We start from the raw sequence: 23,920 nt of genomic DNA on the forward strand, positions 1-23,920 counted from the left end.
AGATAGTGCAGAGTGGTAAAAACTCAACTTTATTTCAGGATTTATAAACTAAGTTCACGTGTCACAGGACAACTGTCGACGGGAAAGGGAGTTTTGCATGTCAGATTATGCTCTTAATTTTTTTTCCCATTTCTGGAGCAAAATAATTCTGCAAGCACCTATGTGTCTGGCTTCTGGTGCCTGGAAAATGGACATAAGCGTGGGGACGTTTTCTGGGAGTGCGAGGCCACATGTGGACAGCCAATTTGAAAATGTAGTCCTGAGGGGCGTTTCCCCAATTGGCAGGAACCACAACTCCCATAGTGCACTGTCCCCCACACTGTCCTGATTCAGGGTGTAGTTCCATTGCATGTACTGAGCTGCATTGCAAGAGCTGCAGATACACATCGCTCAGCCATTGGAGAGGGTTCAGGCCAGGCACAAGCTACACTCCACGTTTTCCAGCCTCATTCTGTAAAAATACCAGAATTTATTCTCCTCCCACAGTGACAATCAGAGTGCTGATAGTGTTTCCCTGAAGGTTCCTCACTGTGTAGCTCCCCTGATCAGCTGGAGTGAGGGAGTGCAGTGTCAGAGAGCTGTTCTGCACTGACACTGTCTCTGTATTGGGGGACACAGCTGGCTGTGCTGTTCTAGACAGAACACACTGAGGTCCAGTATCCACCTCCTGCAGGATCAAACAGCACCTTCACTGGCTCTCCAGTGAACAGAGGGACAGACAGAGAGGCTCCAGGCTGCAGGGTGAGAATAACTCTGTGAGCTGAAAGTCAATCAGGACAGATGATACAAGAACACACTCGGTCAAGAATATAGAGCCCTCTAGTGACCCTACTGTAGACCTGCTCACCTCCCACAGTGATGATCACAGTGCTGATAGTGTATCCCTGAAGGTCCCTCACTGTGTAGTTGCCCTGATCAGCTGGAGTGAGGGAGCGCACTGTCAGAGAGCTGTCCCTCACTGACACTCTGTTTCTGTACTGGGGGACACAGCTGGCTGTGCTGTTCTGGACAGAACACACTGAGGTCCAGTTTCCACCTCCTGCAGGATCAAACAGCACCTTCACTGGCTCTCCAGTGAACAGAGGGACAGACAGAGAGGCTTCAGGCTGCAGGGTGACAGTGTCTTTGTGAGCTGAAAGACAATCAGGACAGAGGATGATATAAGAACACACTCTGTCAAGAATATAGAGCCCTCTAGTGACCCTACTGTAGACCTGCTCACCACCCACAGTGCAATCACAGTGCTGATACTGCTTCCCTTAAGGTCCCTCACTGTGTAGTTGCCCTGATCAGCTGGAGTGAGGGAGCAGAGTGTCAGAGAGCTGTTCTGCACTGACACTCACTGTTCGTACCTGGGGCCAGGGAGCCCTGCGCTGCTCAGTAAGATTATACGAGACTGGACAGATCCTGCAGGATCGAACAGCACCTCCACTGGACCAGCAGTGTGGAGGGGGAGAGACAGAGAGGCACCAGGCTGCAGGCTGTGGACTTCTGAGTGAGCTGAAGGGGACAGGTAGAAACATGTTGAATATTTAGTTTTACAACAAAACCTTGAGTTTGGACTGCGATCAGCTTCATTTTGTATTTCAGCTGTGAAAATGCAATTTTTAAAAAATGCACGCCCCAGTCATGTTAGGTTCAAGTTACAGTTGCATCACGACTCAATACATTTGCAATTCACTTCAAATGTTGTTTTTGTTTGATCCAGTCTGTCCTCACCTAAACACCTGTCCTGTCCTGGTGTTTGTGTTGTGTATGCCTTGCAATGGAGTGGTGAGAAATAATGGACTTATTACATTATAATTAATAATAATTGCTTACACTTATATAGTGCTTTTCTGGACACTCCACTCAAAGTGCTTTGCAGGACATGGGGACTCCCCTCCACCACCACCAATGTGCAGCATCCACCTGGATGATGCGACGGCAGCCATAGTGCACCAGAACGCTCCCCACACACCAGCTATCAGTGGGGAGGAGAGCAGAGTAATGAAGCCAATTCATAAATGGGGGTTATTAGGAGGCCATGATTGTTAAGGGTCAATGGGAAATTTGGCCAGGACACTGGGGTAAAACCCCTACTCTTTTCGAGAAACACCCTGGGATTTTTAATGACCACAGAGAGTCAGGACCTTGGTTTTACGTCTCATCCAAAGGACGGCGCCTGTTTACAGTCCAGTGTCCCCATCACTATACTGGGGCATTAGGACCCACACAGACCGCAGGGTGAGCACCCCCTCCTGGCCCCAGTAACACCTCTTCCAGCAGCCACCTTAGTTATTATTGTCAAGAAGGAAAGAATATTAAGAACATGAAAAGGCTGAATGTCTTAAATGCATTTTTTATACTGAAACAGAGAGGCACACACACGTCATTACAAACGCACACCCGCACAGAGACGTCCTTAAACGCCTTGTTCACAATTATGGGCTCCAACAGGAACAAAAAACGCCAACCTGACAACTCGAGCATTCAAACCAAGAACCCAACATGTACTCACGTTGGCAGCCTGTGCAGAAAAGCATAAAGAACCACAAGCCTTCTCTATTGGGAGGAAAAACACACACTCCCTCTCTCACACTCCTGATTTCCTTAAATAGCTCATTCTTCATCTCTGGCTCCTACATACAGTATAGCAGCACTCAGTCTGCTTTGAATAAGCCATAAATCCAAGATTTGTTTAATCATTTCCTCTTGTCTAGGCCTAGAGCTGCTTTTCATAAAAGAGCTGTTTGCATAAATAGCTAGGGTTACAGCTGAAGACACCAGCTTCATCAACCAGTGTGTAACGCGCATTATACGTTGGGAGCAAGAGAAGAGGCCCAGGCCGTGCCTTTTCATAGATTTTTCTTCTGAAAAGTCGGGTTCTCGGAGGCAGATTTAGCCCCTCATGCATTGTAGAGAGATAGACAGGCCCGCACGCGCACACAGTTAGAGCTGCACCCTCACACAGAGTCAGACCCGCACAGACACGTCCTCTTGTTTAAACAAATACACAAACCTGACGGCGCTCACAATGATCCAGACACACACACACACACACACACACACACACACACACACACACACGACATCAGCAGTCACTCTTGCACACTGGACCCCAGCTCAGTCCTCACCTCCAGCTCCTGCGAACCGCTTCGAACAAACTGCATTAAGAAAATTAGGTTGCGTTCCGGTAGCAGGCCATCCTGGGCACCAGTGTGAGTTACACACTCATTTGTAAAAGCCCTTCCGCATCGTCGGGCATGCTTCACAGTGCTGGACCTGGGGTGCGGGTGCTGTCTGTGTGGAGTTTGCATGTTCTCTCCCTGGTCTGTGGGGGTTTCCTCCAGGTGCTCCAGTTTCCACCCACAGTCCAGGGACAGGCTGCCACTTTCACTGGGCAGTGCACCGTCGCCGTGGCAGCATGGTAAGTCGGATCTGATTTCAGTCTTTATTTCCTTTTTTAGAGATCCTGTAACCAGTACCTGTTCACTGCCACGACGGACAGGGAAGCACGTCACCACTGGACATCCTCTTACCTCCTGTGGCAACGGGCAGCTGATGAAGCTTTGTGCTCGCCGGATCATGGCAATCGCCACTCCACCCTGATCCTGGCTCAGCACAGGGCACCTGGGTTCACTCCCTTCAGACTAAAGAGACTCAGTTTCTTTAATCTGTCAGTGTGGGACGCTCCCTTCAGACTAAAGAGACTCAGTTCCTCCAGCCTGTCAGTGTGGGACACACCCTTCAGACTGAAGAGACTCAGTTCCTTCAGACTAAAGAGTTCTTTCAGCCTGTCAGTGTACCTTTGATGGACGGGGTGCCAGGCCATCAAAGGGTACTAACCACTGTACCAGAACCGTGCCACCATCTGACTTCTAAACAGTGTAAACTAATTTTCTGAAATAATTGGCTGAAACTTTGTTGCGCCACCTTCTTTGTTGACAGTGTTTTGTCTTTGTCCTATTGGTTTTGCTGGACCCCAACCGTAAGAAAACACATTTACCACCCCCCCTGTGGATATAAATCAAAACCTCGAGCAGCAGATGAAATTGATTTGCCAGGGATTTAAATTAAAATGATCCCAAAGTAAAGCAGAGAGACTGATTTGCCTAGGCACCTGGCATGGGGTGGGGGGAGTCGATTTGAATATTGTCCTTGCAGAGAACCAATAAGATTGGGCCTCGCTAAGCCCGAATGGTTTCCATGGGGACCGCAGCTAGGTGATCGGAGGAGAGACCGAGGGCTGTACAGGCCTGGAAACAGTCCGCGTCTACCTAGCGTCCCGGGCGGGTCGGAGACACCCCCCGCTTCCAGAAGGGAAAAGAACGGTGAGTGGTGACTAAACTAGAGGGGGAAAAAAATGTCGGGGAGCAACGCAAATCGACAAAGAATTACAGAAGTGCAAAGTTTCAGAAACACTGTGTAAGAATGAGTGACCTGTTAGGAAATCCCGATGTTATTGTTTCAGGGTGTGGAGGGAGCTTTTAACAGTTATAGGGAAATTTCAGGACATTTTAAAGATTGTAAATGTCCAAACCTGCGAGAAATGTAAGCCTTGTTCATTTGAGAGTCTGGGAACGTTTTAGCGGGTAGGGTACCCAGCGTACCGACAGGGCTCAAAAAGAGTGTTTACTTCACTGTAGCCCGCAGTGCAACCTGTTCTGAAGAGGGAGTGGTCAGTTGCTTTATTTGAGTAATTGGCGACTCCAAAGCCAGGCTCTGCCTTAAGTGAAAGTGTACTGGTCAAGCGATGTTGACCCAGGGAGAACCTGATGAGAAAGATGATAAATTATCAGCTTCTCCTTTATTTACAGACAACACCTTGCTTTAAGTCACTGCTTATCCAGTGAAAACAAAATCGGTGTCTCTGTGGCTCAGGCTCTGCGCCTGGGGCTGGAAGGGTTTGTCGGTTCAAGTCCCGCAGCTTGTAGAGGTATCCTACTCATTTGGGCCCCTGAGCAAGGCCCTGAACCCCAGCTGCTCCAGGGGTGCCGTATAAATGGCCGACCCTGCGCTCTGACCCCCAGCTTCTCTCTCCCTGTCTGTGTGTCTCATGGAGAGCAAACTGGGGTCTGTGAAAAGAAAAATTCCTAATGCAAGAAATTGAATATGGCCAATAAAAGTGATCTGATCTTATCAATTCAGGGCCACAGGACCTGTTCTGGCAAGCAAAGGGCACTAGGCAGGCTACATCCTGGACAGGACGCCACTCCATCACAGGTCTTGGTAAATTGATCACGTATTATGTCTTTATTATGTTGCTTTTGTCCAGCAAAGCCAAGTTCCCATCTGGGCCACTAAGGGCCGGAAGCTAATTGGAAACTACATCTAAATGAAAATCAAAGAAATCTGAAAGGAGCTCTTAAGTGTTTCTCTGATTGCAGATCGCCGACCCGCAGTGATGGCTAAGAAGGCATGCCTCACCTTGATCGTCTCAGGTTAGTGTGTCCTTTTTTCATTTGTGTTTACTAACCCCAAACCTCTGTTTGGATGGATGATGTTGCATTACTGCACAGTATTCAAGTTCAAGTTCAAGTTCATTGTCATTATACTCATATACAGGTATATGGTAGAACGAAAAGCTATTTAGCTAGCTCTCAGACCATAAGTAATACAAAAAAACAACAATACAATTGTATAATAAAAGAAAGACAGAGACAACAGGCAGTGTGCAAAAACAACAACAGGCCATGTGCAAAACAACAAAAGGTAACAGGTAATGTGCAAAACAACGTCAGATGTGCAAAAACATGCATCAACAGAATGAAATAAAAGGACAGAAATTATGGGGAGTGAGCTTTTTGACATGTAAGGTAGAGGTAGATTTCAATGTATGTTTGAGTTTTTGGTAAGGCACTGTGAGGTTCAGATCATAGGTGAGAGGTGAGGTGAGAGTGAGAGAGGCTGGGAGTTTAATAGTTTATTAGTGCGGGGGTAAAAACTGTCTCTGAGTCTGGTAGCCCAGGCCCGAATGCTCAGGTACCGTTTTCCAGATGGTAGAGGGTCATACAGTTTGTAGCCGGGGTGTGTGGGATCTTTGATGATGCTTAGAGCGTTCCTCAAGCACCGTCTGTCATAAATGTCCTGGATAGATGGGAGGGCAACCCCAGTATGTGAACAGAACTGTGTCACCAGCTCTCTGTAACTATCTGAAACACAACGACGGTTACTTATCGACAGATACTTTATTGATCCCGTGAGGGGAAATTGCAGTGCGACAGCAGCACTGTCAACACAGCGACAGTGTAACGATATGATACAACAATACAACAACACAATCCAATCAGTACAGTCAGTGAGAAGTGCACTAAGAATAGTCGCTCACAGTCCAGAATATACAAAGAGCAAGCCAGAACAGTACACAAAAAAGTTGTATTGCACAATGTAAATATATTGCAAAAGTCCCTGGCATGTATTGCACAAAAAACAATTGTAAACAGGGAAAAAACCCGATGGAAGCAGAGAGTTTACTGTTTAGTCCAAAACCAGGTCAGAGTCAGTGCTGCCCCATCCCAGACACACAGTGGATGAGTGGTGCAGTCTGGTGGCAGAAGACACGAATGACCTCCTGTAGCGCCCCCTGTCGCACCGCGGTTGGATCAGTCTGTTGCTGAACGTGCTCTTCATTCTCACAAGCGTGTCATAGAGGGGAGATGTCCATGATGGCCTGTTAGGATTTTCCTGGAGCACCTTTTTGGTGTTCTCCAGTAAAGAGGCAAAGAAATATGTGTTCAGCTTCATTCAAATACACCGTTTGCTCCTGCCTACTTGTTTACTTTATTTAGAATTGGTCACAAATTTATATAGTGTCGTAGGGAAAAAAAAACGGTGAACGGTTGTAGACAGTTTGCCAAGGTTAATTTATGGCTGGTTTAAAAAAATTGATTATATACAGTACATGTATTGTAATTTCCTCATGTGGGCTTTTTCTCTCCTTTCCAATTTGGATCGGCGGAGATGGAAGATAAAAAGAGGTTTATTCAGACCTCTGAACTTCGGTGTTGAAAGGGCCAGCGCCTCGGTCCAGTCAGTCCAGGGGTCTGTAACTCTGGTACAGTTAGTCCAGGGGTCTGTGACTCTGGTCCAGTCAGTACAGGGCTCTCTGATCCTGACCGAGGGAGAGCTCAGGTCTAGTGAATCTTATACTGTAGGTCACCCTGAATCACCGGTTTTATTTATGTTTGTTCCCAATGATTCCTCAGTTACTTAATTGAACAGACCATCTGTTTAATTGATCATAGTCAAGGTGATCCAGGCCTTTATTAATTGATCAAAGCACTGTTATTTACTCCTGGTCCTGGAGCATGACAGGAAAATTTATATGAGTGAGAGCCTTGTAACAGCGCCAATCGAGTCTAATTACATGAAGAGTGTATTCAAGCCATTAAGAGTCCAGGAAAGGACATCGATATGTCCTTTGATTATGTGCTTTGCGAGGAGAGTTTGGAGTTTCTGCAAAGAGTTTTGCACATGCACACCTGTTCAAGACTTTTTCTGTTGGGGGTACAGTCTCTTTCTGCAGGATCAAGATGGCTAACCTCTCATAAGCACTTGGCTCACCTAGATAGATCTTTCTAGTTCCGCTGTCTGCTGTCTGGAGGTGGTATGTCCCTCCAGTTCATGTGTGTTTCTTATAGGTTTGCCCCAGTTTCCTCCCACAGTCCAGAGACATGCTGGAGGGTCAATTAACTTCTGGGAAAATTGGCCCTGATGTGAGTGTGGGCGTATCTGTGCCCTGCAATGGGCTGGTGTCCCTGTGTTAACGTAGTCATTCATCTGTCCTGCCTTGTGCCTGTGGCTTATGGCTCACCCACATTGTTTTGAGGATGCAAACGACTCATCAGCATAAACACCTCAGTCTTTTCCCTGAGTCGCCTCCCTGAGTTTTGCATCAGAAGTTTGTTTTCCCTGCCTGCACGCCAGAACCCTGCAGTTAGACGTCATCTGTCAGGTGTTTCTGGTTTAAATCATTTGAATTTCATTTGCTGCCCGCTTCTCGGCCTCCGCTAATCCCTCTGTATCGCCTGCGATCGTCTGCGGTCTGGACTGGTCCGCTCATCTGGACCTGAGCGAAGTACAGAAATGACTGAGGGGCCGATTGCTCATCAAGAAACCTGTGGCCACCAGCCTATCAACTTGGAGGTCGTACCTCCTTAGACGGATTATCATCTGGTCTTGTTGATGCCGTTGCTTTGTGTCAATTTATCGTTCCACCCAACATTTATATCAGAGGTGCTCTTGATTATATGATATTCCATCCTCCCACCTGTTCCACCTCATCCAGTTCAGGGTGGTGGCACAACCAGAGCTTATTCCAGTAAACAGCAGGCACAAGGAGTGGTACTCCATCACAGGGCACACACACTCACACCTGCACTAACTCTCCCAGACGTCAGTGAATATACCAGCATGCCTTTCAACTGGCGAGGAGACTGGAACACCCTAGAGGAAACCCAGCGTGAGCACAGTGTCGAATATACAAACCAGACCAGAAGCAGAGCTGAACCCAGCGTCCCAGCGCTGAGAAACTGCAGTGCTCTAGCCCCTGTGCCACTTCACAGTGCATGGGCAGACCCATCTGAAATTCTAACCCAGGGAAGACGAAACCACTCTAAACGACAGCCACAAATGTGGGGTTGAGAAGTGCCGGGCCATTTCCTGACCGGATTTGCTTCTCCAATGCGTTGGCCCGTCATAGGCTGGCTTGGCCAGGCATCGCGAGCTGATCACCCACTGCTCCTAAGCCTCAACCCTGCCTCCCGCGTTTCAGGCCTCTGGGCGTTGGCCTCACCTCACCGCTACCACTTTGTGAGCAAGCGCAGGACATGGGCGGGGGCTCGGGAGTACTGCAGGGGCCAGTACACGGACATGGCTACCGTGAGCGGGCCAGCCGACCTGGAGCAGCTCCTCTCCACAGCCGAGCCAGCCACCAGCTTCGCCTGGATCGGCTTGTACTACGTCTGGGACCTGTGGCAGTGGTCCCTCGGGGGGGGCTACCTCTACGGCGCGGGAAGGTCTGCTTTTACCAGCTGGCATACGGGAGAACCAAACAACTACGGCGGCAAGGAGAACTGCGTGGCGATGATCAGCAGCGGGTTGTGGGCTGATCGCTCTTGCACTTTCACGAGGTATTCCGTTTGCTATCAAGGTAAATGTCCCATGAGTCTTTTACGGTCTTTCTCTCACGAATACTGAATGTGTAGTCATAATAATGCAGCCATATCACCCTGCAACTCACAACTGGCAACCCACTGAAGCTAAACAGGTGTGAGTCTGGTCAGTACCTGGATGACCTCCTGGGAAAAACTAAGGTTGCTGCTAGAAGAGGTGTTAGTGGGGCCAACAGGGGGTGCTCACCCTGCGGTCCATGTGGGTCCTGATGCCCCAGTATAGTGACGGGGACACTATACTGTAAACAGGCGCCGTCCTTCGGATGAGATGTAAAACCGAGGTCCTGACTCTCTGTGGTCATTAAAAATCCCAGGGCATTTCTCGAAAAGAGTAAGGGTGTAACCCCAGCGTCCTGGCCAAATTTCCCATTGACCCTTACTAATCATGGCCTCCTAATAATCCCCATCTATGAATTGGCTTCATTACTCTGCTCTCCTCCCCACTGATAGCTGATGTGTGGGGAGCGTTCTGGCGCACTATGGCTGCCGTCGCATCATCCAGGTGCATGCTGCACATTGCTGGTGGTGGAGGGGAGTCCCCATTACCTGTAAAGCACTTTGAGTGGAGTCCAGAAAAGCGCTATATAAGGAGCGGTTAGCGTCGCTTCCTCGCGGCACCGGGGCCCTAGGTTCAAATCCTGGGGTGGCGAGGTGGAGTTTGCATGTTCTCCCCGTGTTCGCGGGGGTTTCCTCTAGGTGCTCCAGTGTCCCCCACAGTCCAACGCTCTGGTGGGTGAATTGGCTGCTGGGAATGTCTGACCCTAGGTCTTATGTCTGCGTGCGGTGGACTGGCGTCCCATCCAGGTGGTATCCAGCCTGTTGCTTGCTGAGGCTGCTCCGTGACCCTCAACCAGACTACTGACTGGGGTTCACTTCTTCAGGGGGGGAAGGCGCAGCTGATCAATACTTCCTGGTGGCCGAGGACAAGAACTGGACAGAAGCCCAGATGTTTTGCAGAGAGCGTTATACCGACCTGACCTGGGTGAGGAGCCAGAGCGAGAATGAGTTAGTAAGAGTCACGGCCGGAGGCAGGGAGGTCTGGATCGGGCTGTTCACCGAGCCCTGGAAGTGGTCTGATGGGGACATCTCCACTTTCCGCCCCTGGTACGAGGGGGAGCCCAACAATGATGGCGGCATTCAGAGCTGTGGCGCTGTGAATCTGCAGGGGAGCGCGAGAGGCTCCTGGAATGACTATTATTGCAATACCACCTACGCGTTCTTCTGCTACAGTGGTAAGTTATTGCGGGGCCACTTCGACAGCCTTATAGGGGTAAACTTGCGGGGAATGTCGCCGGCACTTCGTTCTAAGCGACCGCTTGTCCAATTTGCGCTTGTGGTGGCCCAGAGTCGGTCCCAGGGTGCACTGGGTGCAGTGGTTAGCATTGCTGCCTCGTATTTGAATGTTCTCCTTGTTTTTGCGTGGGTTGCCTCCTGCATTCCGAAGACATGCTGGTAGGTTTTGAATTAGCTCTTGGGCAAAATAAGCTGTGGTGTGTGCCCTGTGACGGACTGGCATTACTTACAGGGTGAACCCTGCCTTGCACCTTTTGCTTGCTGGGATAGACTCTGGAGCCACCTCCGGAGCACCAGTCTTTTGTAATATTGTAATTGATGTTTCGACGTCCTTGACCAAATAACTGTCCCTCAGACCAGGCAGGTTGAATCACTTAATGCTCCTTCAGAATGGGGTTTGCCTCTTTTATTATCTTCTACACTGATTTCATTATTTCCCCCGCAGGGAAGAGGGTGGTGCTGAGAGTGAGGATATTAATGGACTCGGGAGTGAATCCTAATGACCCAGATGTTGAGGAGTCGCTTCTGGTCCAGGTATAAGAAATCGACTGCTAGACTGTGTCAGTGTGTATAGGTGGAGCTGCAGCAGACAAAAAAGATAATCCAGTCAATGCTATGCATAATTAGCCACACATTGCTACATTATACAGAAATCAGAAATACACTCAATCAAAATGGTTGTCACACATTACAAGCAGTGGGTTCCTACCAATATGAGTCATTACTGGGGATTTTCTTTAGTCCAAAAAAAGCATTTTAGCAGTTTCTTCCAAAATCTACTAATGAGGAAACAATCAGATGAATATAAAAGGGATAGTGTACTTTTTATTTTAGTGTTACCTCACCTGGCTGGGGAAATCATTTGTGAAGAATGAGCCAGGGAGGCAGCCTCAAGGGTGAAGTTGGGGTGGAGGGAGGGGAGCAAGAGAAGATGAGCGCAGAGCTGTGGACAGACTGGAAGTATTTATAAACTGGGGAGTGGAAGTGATTAATAAACACCATACAAAACAAACACAAGAAGTTACTATTATCTTCCTTTTGGCATTTTGCATTAAGGGTGCATATGAATAGACACAAAGATATAGGGTGGAGTTATAGAGTTGTAGTTTCCTCTCACGAGGCACCAGTAATGTAGGGGTTGCGCATTTACTGGGACAATTCTTAATTGTAGCAGTAAGTCACAAAATGATTCTTTTCATGGTATTAGAATCCAACTTGCGGGATAACTCAAACAACGCACACACACACAGGTACTAATACACGAGAATATATTTATTAATACATAAAATGTGCATATAAACATAACAGATCTTATCGAGAGTTAGCAGAATGCAACAGGTATATATTCAATCACGAAGAGTTACCAATACCAAGAGGACATACGTTCAGTATATCATTCATTTAGACCGTTTCGTAAGTGAACTTGGTTACAACTTCTACACTAGATACTCAAAACAAGTACATCACTCATAGGAATTAAATTGATATCAACTGTGGTTGAGGTAACAATTGAATTCTCGAGCTGTAATGCAAAATGTTGAATACTCATCCAATCTGTGTGGAGTCAGATCTCCTGCAGACACAAAGAAGCAAAGGGAGGCTTGTTGCTGTCCAATCTGCGCTCTCTGGCTCGGTGCCAGGCAGTGGTGCTGCTTGTGACGTGGTGAAAGAGATTTCTACTGCGATGCTCTACCAGTGGGCTCTCTGAAGACCGGCTAGTTAGTTCTGGCTTACTGTGCACAGGAGAAAAATGACTGCGGGTCCCAGCAGGTCAGGAAGAAGACCAGTTCGTTTGTGATGAAGCGCTAGTTCTGAATAGTGATTCAGCTAAATAGCATCAGCAGCAAGCCTCCAACCTGTTCACGAGGCTTGCTGCTGATGCTAACCTCGGGTGGAGGTTACGCGCTGGCTACCTCCGTTCTCAACTCTTAGAACAAAGGAAAGTCCTGCACTCAGGCACACTGGCCATTACGTGGTGGTCCGGGCTGAGTCTGAGGATGTTCAAGTGGAACCCTGAGGCTGAATATCCAGCAGGCGCGCTGCGAGAATGTCCTGCGCTTGGGAACTGTGTTTCCTTGCGAACTGTTCTGCGCTTCCCAACTGTTCTGCCCTGAGAACCGCTTTACAGGCTCTCTGTGTTGCCTGATTTTACCTGGAGGAACTGCAGGTTGTTCATTGGTTGAAAGTTTCATGGGCATCCGAGACCCACGTGGGGTTAACCTGCCCTACCAGTTCCTGATTGGCTGATGATGAGTAACCATACCCTCTGACCTTAGAGTCGTAAACCAACTTTGAATAACACTTTCCCTTGGAATCACAGACTTTAAGGCGCCAGAATTTAGATTACTTATGTTGCTGGAGAATCTCAGGAATTGGGGAGCTGTTCCTTATCAGGACACTCTATCAGCTAGGGAAACACCTTAATTGTGAACCAAATGGAGTGGCCTCAAGCACCACTGAAGTGAAGGAGAGAGGGACTGGCAAGGGAACAGAAAACTTAATTCCTGTATTTTAATAAGCCTCGCCGCTACAGAGTTAATAAGGGCTTTAAACTGGAATGTAAGAGAGAGAATACTGGAGATCATGCTTGCGGTTATATCAAAGTGCTGACGTTTCCCTTGCTGGCTTTGTTTATTGTGTCATGCCTGCTCACATCGGATTGCTTGAAGACCCTCCCGAGTAACCACAGCAACCGACGTGGCCACCTGTCAATCACCCAGTTGCCATGACAGTGCAATGAGGTGGAAGATCAGTTCCACCTGCTCACAGTTAACCATCACCTGCCTCCTTATCCAAGTATATTGACGATCAGCCCTCACATGGCATCACTTCCTCGCTCAGTCTTAGGTAGTTCAGGCTTGAGCCTTGGCGTTCCTTAGTCAAGTTTTCCTCGATGCTTTGACCCCATTTCCCTCAACCTTGCTCTTGGATCGCACTTGTGTTTGCTCCTTGGCATTGAAGATTTCTCGCTTCAACTTTGTCTCTTAGCTGCTTCGCTTGGGTATCTATCGGCTCCGGGCTTTGCCTTTTTTCGACACCGCCTCTCTGGCTGCCTCCGTGCTTTGTTCTGCGACTTCAAATCCTGCTATGTCCCGTGTTTTCAGAGCGCTCACTCCAGCTTCCGGCTCCCACTACAGACCACTATCACCCGCCACAGGCGCTGTCTGCTGCTGCTTCCCTGTTTCGCCCAGCGATTGCTTCCTCCCCACCGCGAAAAGACTGCAGCTCTCATTCAGGAAGACATACCAAGCCCGATTTCTGACCCGGGCGCTGTGGTGCTGTTCCCTCCGCAGCTGACAAGAGAGCTGTCCAAGCACACCGAGCTGAGAAACACCAGCCTGCGCTGGAGCCAGGAGGACAATGGCGTGGTGTTCTCGAAAGACGAGGAGGAAGACGGTGAGATGCTTAAGCAGGACAACCTTGCCGTCGTGCATTCTGAAAGCCGGGTAGTTCATCAGTGATGTGTTTGCTCCGCAGGGCAGTGCCACCCCATGGGAGACTGAGTGTCAGAGGATCAGTCTGCACAGGATTCCTCTGGGCAGTGTGAAACACTGGTCTACACAAAACGCCACTGGCGACAGACCGACATCAAACTTCAAATACCGTAGCATTTATATTAAGGTTCAATATATATGGATATGTATTTTAATATTTTCTTTATAAGTGATTCTTAAACATGAAGGTCTGGTCTCAGTACAGTGAAAATTCATTGAGAGTTGTTTAATGAATGGATATATATATATATTATCACATTTAAATATAGTAGTATTATTAAAATCCAAGGAAATACTATATGAGAATTGTTTGCTTTGGTGTTTTTTTCTCTTGCGTATGTTTGGAAGGGAACATTTGATAAACCTTACTGGGCAACTTGACTTTCTGACCAGCTGCTGAAAAGTTGGATTTCAAAGTTTTAAAGAGAATGAAAATGGTTGGTCGGTTGATGGTGGATGACATTGAAGCCACAGATCAGAATAGGTGGACTTACAGTAAGTGGAATATGATTAAACGTCAAATTTTCAATGTTGACGGCTTAGAGACTAACAATAGACTAAACAGATTATGAACATCTATTCTACACGGGGGGACACAGTAGGATCTTTGTAAATTATTCCATGTATTGTAAGTACATGTGTACAGGACAAACACAGAGCTCTAATAAGCTGAATTGTCTATTGGTATCATTACCTTTTCATATGTTCTTAAGTAATTTGATTTGTTATAAATAATAATAATTGCTTACACTTATATAGCGCTTTTGTGGACTCTCCGCTCAAAGCTCTTTACAGGTTAATGGGGATCCCCTCCACCCCCAAGTGAGCAGTGTGACAGCTGATCCACTGTGAGAGCGGACGGGAGTGTCTCCCTCTTGTGGCCGCAGACGCTACTGCATGGACACCGGAATTCCTGGTTAAGCCGCACTTCCTTAGTGACCGTTGCTATGCACGACTTCCGGTTTTTTTATTGCAACAACAATAATTCATACAGTACAAACAATAATACATATAACATATAACGCCAATAACACATTCAGCTGCTACAATCTGTAATACAATTGCACTTGACAAAAAAAAGACTAAACAAGGTAAAAAAAGATCAGGTCCACTCAGCTTTCACGTTCTTACATTTAGAAATACTGTATTGTAGATAACGCCCTTAAGTCTGTTTTAAACTTTTAAACATGGGTCTCAGACCATTTAATTTGATCTATATAAAAACGCGTAGTATTAATGATTTAAAAGGAACATACTTCAAGGAACTTCTTGAAGGAGACATACTGTATATATCTGTGCATACTCAGGGTTATAGTGCTACTTAATCACGCTGGCATGTTGGGAATAAATACTGGATTATAGTGACCATGCAGCTTGGTGTCGGTCACCAGAGTAATTTAACGCAGCAGTAATTGGCTTTGCTTCTAACAAGGCTGTCAAGAGAGGATCGAGGCTGTCAGGGTTGAATAAATCTGGAATATATCTGCTCAATATCTGAGGATGGAACTGCAGGGGACTTTCATGGGCGTAAGACATCGCCCAAACTAGGTACTGTGTAATCATCATGTTCGTAGCTCCTCTATTATCCTATGGAAGCACAAGGTTCAAGTCTTTTGCTAGGTCATGTGCATGCATCCAGGATGGATAGTGGCGTACCTTGCTAGTCCAATAAGGGACACACACACACAGAAGAACATGCAAACTCCATACCGACACCACTCTGGGTCTGGACTTGAACCCGGGGCACCTGCAGTATGAGGCAGCCAAGCAAAACCACTGAGCCACAGAGCTGTCACCCAAAGCCTCCATATATATCAAATAAGACACGATTCGAGCTCCTTAATCTGAAGCACTGGACAATAATGAGACAGGCCAATTTCTATGTTTATTTACTCAAAAATAAAATAAAAGGCAAACTGGAGCTAAATCATTTCCTACAACGTGAATGTCCAAAAACACTTTGACACCCCCCCGGTGGTAAAAACATTCGCCACATAATTACACTGTAATCAGACTTCCTGCAGTTTCAATGTGAAACATAAATCTTTCAGCTCAAACGTGTTCTTGCTCTGTGGTGTTGTCATTGAATGCGGAGCTTATTAATATTCATGGCCAGCATTCATGTTCCGCATGCCTGAAGTGTGTTGCCATCTTTTACTGCTTAATAATAATTAATAATAATCCCTTACATTTTTATAGGGCTTTCCTGTACACTCCACTCAAAGCGCTTGGGGATGGGGGATCCCCCCAGCCCCACCAGTGTGCAGCCCCACCTGGATGATGCTACAGTCCGCTCAGCACACAGTAGCTCTCAGTAGGGAGGAGAGCAGAGTGATGAAGCTAGTTCAGAGAGGGGGGGTTATTAGGGGACCATGATGGGTAAAGACCAGGGTCTTTAGACCAGAAGGTCACTTCTCGGCCTTTTGGCTAAGATCAAGTTCAAGTGGCATGCCCGCAGTTCTTGTCTTTCCAAAGGTCTAGAAGGCGATCGAAGATCCTGAAGAGTGCTTGAGCTGGTATCGCTCTAGGTTGAGCCTAGGGGGTTAACGCCAAGCAGCAGCTGAGCTGGGTGGGAACCAGCGCTTTCCTCTCCTCTCTCTCTTCTCTCTCTCTCTCTCCCTCCTTGGTCTCTTGGCTGGGAGTAGGTGCTCGTGGCCTGCCCGCAGCGCTTGCTTTCTCCTTGAGACTCGGAAGCGCTATCCGCTCCCTCTCTCTCTCTGCCTCCTTGGCCTCTCGGCTGAGAGTGGGTGTACATGGCCTGCCCGCGGCACTCAGTCTCTCCTCGAGACCCTCGAGAGCACCTTCAGCTCTCCTCTCTCTCTGCCTCTCCTGCCTCTCAGCCAGGACCGAGTATGTGTGGCTCACCACAAGCACCTGTCTCCCTCCTTGAGACCAGCGAAGGCCTCCTCCTGTGCCTGCATCTAGCTGGGCTTTGCCCACAAGGACAAAGGCCAGGGATCCCTTGCTGCTCCTTTAGCAGCTAAACCCTCCTCCCCACAGGGCCTTTGCTTTCTCTCTTTCTCTCCCTTTTTCCCTTCTTCTTTGTTCCAGGAAAAAGAGAAGATGGCAGACAAGAGGAAACTGATCTGGTTCCACTGGACCAAAAAAGGAGAGACGATGCCAACTGCAAAAACCTTCTTTGTGACCTTCCTGAGAAGAATCCTGCAATTGGTGGCTGGAGATCTCTACTGCCTTCAAGACAACAAGGCAGAGAAATACATGGAGGCCTATATGGTCACGGACTCCTCATACGAGAAGGCAACAAAACCAATCAGAGAGAAAGGTAAGCACACTGGTTTCTCTGATATCAGGCCGGAGCCGATGAGGAAGATAAACCAGATGACCATCACAGTCCACACATACAATCCCTATGTGCCAACGGAACTGATAACAGCATTCCTATGGAGGTGTGTAACTGTGGCGGGCCAACCGACGGAGATAAGGGACAGTCTCGGCATCTGGTACGGCAAATGCCAGTTCCGAGTCCTCCTGAGAGAGGACCCAGAGGGTGTCGACGGTTTCCAGCACCCCCCGTCCCGTTTCAACATCGGATCTGACAGGGGGTACCTTTATTACCCCAGGATGCCGGATTTCTGCAAGAAGTGCAGACAGTCCGGCCACAAGGAGAACACGTGTGACATCGTAAGATGTCACGACTGCAACAAAGATGGGCACCTGGCAAAAAACTGCCAGGCTGCCAAGACGTGTGATGGATGTGGCGCCGAGGGACACCTCCTTCGCCAATGTAAGGTAAGCAAACCTTCGTTTGTGCAGGTGGTGGAAGCCGGCCGGCAGAAACCAGTCTCGAGACAAAGGGAGGGAGGTGAGAACAAAGAACCCGCACCTCCCCTGCAGAGAACCGAAACTGCCGAGGCCACACCTCCAGCCGCAGTGGAGCCACAAGATGATGGACAAAATGGCCGACTGGAGGAAGGGCCCTGGATAACTCCCACCAAGAAAGCGGGAGAAACGAAGCAGGCGGATCCACCACCGGAAGGACAGAAAAAAAGAGTGGTGAGGAAGAACCGTTTCCTCGTCCTATAGGAAATGGAACATCCCTCCCCTGAGGCCCAGGTACAACCGGAGAAGGCAGCCCAAGAAATGGAAACCCTCCCCCCTAAGGCCCAAGGACAACAGGAGGAGGCAGCCCAGGAAGCAGAACCCCCCTCCCCAGAGGCCCAAGGGCAACAGGAGGAGGCAGCCCAGGAAGTGGGGATCCCCTCCCCTGAGGTCCAGGAGCAACTGAAGAAAGGGAAGAAAAGAGCCTTCCCGAAGCGGTGGCGGAGAGTATCCTCGAGGAAGACGAGGACTACTTCGAAGCCGCCCTGGAGCCAGGTTCTGATGGTAGGGCCACGAGTGCGTGACGGTGGTGGCTAACACCAACCTGCCTGCATTTGGTCGTGGGTACTGGAAGCTGAACCGGGAGATACTGGAGGAAGACGACTTCAGGGCACTGTTCAGTAAAGACTACGCAAGCTGGGTCGACATGAAGGACGGCTACAGCTCCGTGGTGGAATGGTGGGAGTCCATGAAGGACAGGACCCGAACGCTGGCGCAGACGTACTGCAGACGGAAGGCAGCCAGGGAGAGGAAGGAAGCTGCGTGACTCCCGAAACAACTAGAGGAGGAGTACAGCTCGGCTAACAGGGGAGGAGCCTTCAATTCAGCCCAGGCATGGGACCTGAAGGAAAGGCTCCACAAGCTGCACACCGAGAAAGCCAAGGCTTTCCTGGTCAAGGCACAAAGGGAGCATTATGAAAATAATGAAACCTGTTCCTCTTATTTCTTCAATCAGGTCCGAGGAGCCCAGAAAAAGAGGGTGATATACAGCCTGAGACGGGGAGATGGAGAGGAAGTGCTGGACGAGAGCAACAAGGTAGAAGCGACCACCACTTTCTACAAGGAGCTCTTTTCAGAAAAGCAGACAGAGGTGGAGGCAGGCGATGCTTTTCTGGAGGGGCTGAAGGCACGTGTATCAGAGGAGGTGAGGGAGGACTTGGAGGGTCCAATCACGGCCGAGGAGCTGAAGGCGGTGCTCTTGTCCATGGAGAATGGCAAGGTGCCGGGGCCAGACGGACTCCCCAAGGAATTCTACACCTGCTTCTGGGACACCCTGGCGGCAGATCTGGTGGAAGTGGTGCAGGAGATCTTCCGCCGGGGGAAACTCGGAGACACCATGAGGGAGGGCCTCATCTCCCTGCTCTTCAAGGGAGGAGACGCCGCCGACCTCAAAGACTGGAGGGCGATCACGATGCTCTGCATGGACATAAAGATCCTGTCCAAGCTTCTGACCGTCAGACTAAGAACCGCCCTCCCCCACATCATCCACAGTGACCAGACGTGTGGGGTGGAAGGGGCGATCCGTCAACTGGAACCTCCAGCTGACCAGAGACGCCATCGCCTGGGGCGAGGACCGGAATATGCCAATGATGGTGGTCAGCATGGACCAGTAGAAAGCCTTCGACAGAGTGAACCATAGCTATCTGTTCAGGGTGCTGGAACGCTTTGGTTTCGGAGAGAGTTTCAGCCTCTGGATTAAGATACTGTACTCTGACGTAGGCAGCAGAGTCAACGTGAACGGAAACCTGGGGGATTTCATTCCCCAGGAATCCGGAGTATGACAAGGCTGCCCCCTTTCACCCCTTCTCTATGTTCTTTTCACAGAGCCCCTAGCAGAGACGGTGAGACGGGAAACTGTCATCAACCGCCTGGAGATACCGGGAGGCGCGGGGGAAACCCTGAAGATCTCCCAGTACGCTGACGACACAACGCTGTTCCTGAGGTCGGACAGGGGGCTGAAGAGGGCCCTGCAGGTCATGGAGCAATACTCCAGAGCCTTGGGGTCGAAGCTCAACCGCCGAAAGAGCAAACTGAAGTTCTTCGGGCCCTGGAAGCACAGGACGACGGCGCCGGAGGGTCTCGAGCTCTGCACGGAGCCTCTTAAAATACTGGGGGTTTCCTTCCAGAGCCAGGACAACGAGACCATCAACTGGACCGAAAGGATCGCCAAGGTGAATGCGATGCTGGGTCTGTGGAAAACGCGGTCGCTGTCCTACACAGGGAAAGTGATGGTGTTGAAAGCAGACATCCTGCCGGCTTTGGTTTACCTGGCGGTGGTGTACCCGCTGCAGGCCAGACTCAGACGAGCGCTGCAAGGGATGATCTTCGGCTTCATCTGGGGCGGCAAGTACGAGTACATCATGAGAAACCGGATGTGTCAGCCGGTCAAGGAAGGGGGTCGAGATGTCCCACATTTCCCCCTGAAACTCGACTGCATCTTCTACTGCAACCTCTGTCGGGCGCTGCGGGAGCCCATTGGCCACAAGTACCAGTACTTTGTCAGGCTGTGGCTCTCTGTCCCTATGAGGCACTTGGTCCAGTGGTCAAACACTGGGCCCAAGGCAGAGATGCGACCAGAGTTCTACATCCACGCTGTCAAGTGGAGCAGGAGGTACGAGGCCACGAGACAGCCAGAGCTCTGCACCAACCACAGAGCCCTGTACAAAGAGGTGAGGGGGCATTTGGTCGCTGACGAATAGCTGCAGGTTCCCAGACAAGTCTGGGAAAGGACACAGCCCAAAGAACTTGACAACCAACTGAAGGACCTCAACTGGATGGCCGTACACAAGAGACTGGCTACCAGAAAGGTCCTCTACAGACACTCGATCTCCAGGAATACGCATTGCCCCCGGGACATGTGTTTCGTCGAGGAGACTCAGGAGCACGTGTTCTGGAGCTGCCCCTTCGCCAAGGCGGTGTGGGGCAGAATGGACAACACCATGCAACTCCTGGGAACGGGTGCGGTGCACAGTTACCAGTACATTCTGCTGGGGCTGGCACCTACCAGATTGGACAAGGGGAGGCAGTTCCTGATGTGGCTGCTGCTGTCCCTCACAAAAAAAGGCCTGTGGGACGTGAGGAACAATCTCATCCGGCACAACATCGAGTGGGGAGCGAGAGAGCTGGAGGAGAGGATTCTGGCGGACCTCAGGAGGAGGATGAAACGCGACGTAGCCAAATGGGGTTTCCTCACGGCGAAGGAGCGCTGGAAAGGACTATGGGCCCTGACAGGGATTAATGGACAACAAGTGGTAGGGTTTGGAGGGACTCTCATAATAGCGCAAATCCGCCCACACTTGCAATGATTGATAACGGACAATCACCGCCGTTCCGCCGTTGTTTTTATTACGTGGAGTATTAATGTGTGTGAGATGTTTCTTTCTGAGATGTTTTTTTTTTTCGGAATAAAGTATATTTTATAAGAAAAAAAATGTGGGAATCTCGACTGCATAATTTCTGGTAGTGGGGGACTGCGTTTGCGCTCTCCCCTGACGTGCTTGGTCCAATATCAGATACGGAAGAGTTACGACACCACGATCTGCATGGCTGCAATAGGATCCCAGTTAGAAAGGAGTCGATGACACTGCTGGGTCTCGGTTTCTTTTAGTTAGAGGTCCGGAGAAGCATTTCAAGCTAGTTACACTACTCCTTCCTGACATTCATTCCCTTTTCAAAGTCAGTCGATTTGCTGTAGTCTGCATTCTTTAGGCTGATTATCAAGGTTAGCCTTTATTTGGTCATGGGGGCCTCGGTACTGTATGCTAATTCTAAAGACAGTTTCACCCGTTTTCTGATTGTTAGGTTCTGTACCAGTGCAGACGTGTCAAACAGTGAATGGCTGTACCTCAATGAATGAAATCAGTAATAAATGAATATATGTATAGTTATACGAAAAACAAGTGGTTTATCGACTCATCTTCATTTGCAGATTTAGAGGCAGCTTCGATATTCGTTTTACAAAGGTTTTTTTTTTATATGGGTCACACACATGCCATAGCAACAAAACATCTCTAGAGATGAGGCTATAGATCACCTTTCCATCCTCCAGGTTTTCCTCCCAAAGCCTACGGCACCAACGGCGACCCCTGCTGGCCGAGAGAGCAAAAGCTTACAGCACCTGGTATTCCCAGGTGGTCTCCCATCCAAGTACTAACCAGGCCCAACGCTGCTGAACTTCCAAGATCAGACGAGACTGGGCATGTTCAGGGTGGTGTAGCCATAAGCAAAAGCAACAGCGCCTGACTCGCTACTTGAAGCTGTGTGTGGCTGGGGCTCCTTGCCCCCAGAGCGGGACTGAAGGATCGTTCGTGGGCAACTCTTTGGAAAGGAGCTTCTTTCCAAATCGCGTTGCGTGCCTGGATGTTGGTGAATGTGCTCCCTTGTGTTGGCTTGTCCCGCACTGGAGGAGGACAAACAAACTGCACGGAGGAGCACAAGGCAAGTCTTCACAAGACAAAAACCTCCAGTGCACAGCACTCTGAAAACATTTCTGGGCTGTCGCGTGTTTATTTCAGCACATAAAGCGCACCAGTCCAACACGTCGGCCGGGCGCGCGGCGCCTCCGCCCTCTTGTGGCCTTGCGGCGTCAGAGCAAGAGGCTCCTTCTCGCTGCCTTTCCGCTGTGTTGCAGAGCCCCAAGAGGGAACCTGGAGCGCACACTTTGTGGGGGGCGGGGGACCGCGTTCGCGCTCTGCCCCCGGTCTCTTGCGCAAGTACTAAATCTCACGGCGCCAGCCAGCGGCCAGGAGACAAGTACAATATCGCAGGACAGGGGGGCCTCGTCATTAATTGTTACATATGAGACGCTGATTAGGAGGAGACCCCGACTGATTGGTAAAGGGGAACACTAACACCAGAGTGACACCCCCGGCATCTCTTTTTGAGAGACGCCTTGGAATTTCTTAATGGCCAAGGAGGGTCGGGACCTCAGTTTTACGCCTCCCCCGAAGGACGGCGCCTGTTTGTGCAGCAGAGTGTCGCCATCAGGATGCTGGGGCATAAGAAAGCCACACAGACCGCAGGGTGAGCGCTCCCTACTGGTCCCAGTCACACCTCTTGCAGGAGCAGCAGCAACCTGAGCTTTTCCGGGGGGAATCTCCCATCCGGGTGCCGGCTAGGCTCACACCTGCTGGGCTGCCGTGGGTGAGCCCAGTCGAGAGTCGCAGGGTGAGATCTAGTCACCGGGGAGAAACGATACAAGCAAAGGATTACTCGGCTCCCAGCACTTGAAAAGACCGACAAATGACTCGTTCCCGCCGGAGCTGAATGTACCTGCATGTGTCGTGTCGTCTACTTCCCCCGCCCCACTGTGTTTGCTGTTAATGTCTTTGAAGCCGGCCCCCGAGACGAGACGGGCTGTTCCTGTGCCCCAATTAACACTTTACAGGTGCCATTCCCCGGCATTGTGGCCATTGTAGGTGGTCACACGCGATAAGATAAGGTGGAGGAGAGCGGGGCATGCCCAGCGCCAGACATTCAAGGAGGGGGCTGTGCGAGGTGAGGTGAGGTGCGACACGCCGGAGCCCCGCCGCTGCTAATGCGGAGCACTTGTTGAACTGGCATTGAAAGGACGTGTGCGCACGGAGCGAGCCTTCACTGCGGCGGAGCGTGGAAACTTTCTCCCCGCGCTACAGGAGTTGTGTGCGCTGCAGCGGTGCCGAGAGAACAGCACAGAAGGCAGCAGGCTCTGGAGAGCGGGTAAGAGACGGAGCCTTGTGGGCAGGCGAGCAGGCCCGTTTTTTGGAAATTGCTGAAAAGGCTCCGGTGTTTGTTCGGTGTGTGGCAGGCGCACGACGCGAGCTTGCGTAGTGATCTGCCGGTCTAGTGTTATGCAAATGAGGCCGAATTGCATCCCGGCACATGCTGCGAATGCGCATTGGCGACTGCAGATGTGTAGGAAACGGCGCGCTCGTTTTCTCGTTTTGCCCACCCTTTTGAGTGTTAGTGTGGCGTGTGAGTGTGTGAAAGAGTGGGCCCAGCAGGAGGCGGTGGTGTGCGGGGCGAGGAGCTGGCCTAGGCTGCGCGCTTTGTGCTGTGGGTGCGGGCCGCTTGCAGGGGCTTGTACAACTCATACTTACCTGGCAGGGGTGATACCTTGATCAGCCTGTAGGTGGAGTAGTTGGATTGTTTTCTTGTTTT

At 49.8% G+C, this 23,920-nt stretch overlaps 1 protein-coding gene and 1 pseudogene across 1 annotated transcript; one reads left to right on the forward strand and one right to left on the reverse strand.

The window, feature by feature from the left end:
- Positions 1–5,386: 5,386 nt before the first annotated feature.
- LOC148811939 (C-type mannose receptor 2-like) lies at positions 5,387–13,909 on the forward strand. Its single transcript, XM_088908714.1, has 5 exons — positions 5,387–5,423; positions 8,756–9,133; positions 10,037–10,387; positions 10,894–10,982; positions 13,742–13,909. The coding sequence occupies exons 1-5, from the start codon at positions 5,387–5,389 to the stop codon at positions 13,907–13,909; spliced, it is 1,023 nt and encodes a 340-aa protein (XP_088764840.1).
- A 7,978-nt stretch (positions 13,910–21,887) lies between these two features.
- On the reverse strand, positions 21,888–22,006 carry LOC148811940 (5S ribosomal RNA; annotated as a pseudogene).
- Between the last annotated feature and the right edge of the window lie 1,914 nt (positions 22,007–23,920).

The sequence above is a fragment of the Atractosteus spatula genome (assembly GCF_055471065.1).
Source record: "Atractosteus spatula isolate fAtrSpa1 chromosome 10 unlocalized genomic scaffold, fAtrSpa1.hap1 SUPER_10_unloc_6, whole genome shotgun sequence".
NCBI classification, from domain to species: Eukaryota; Metazoa; Chordata; class Actinopteri; order Semionotiformes; family Lepisosteidae; genus Atractosteus; species Atractosteus spatula.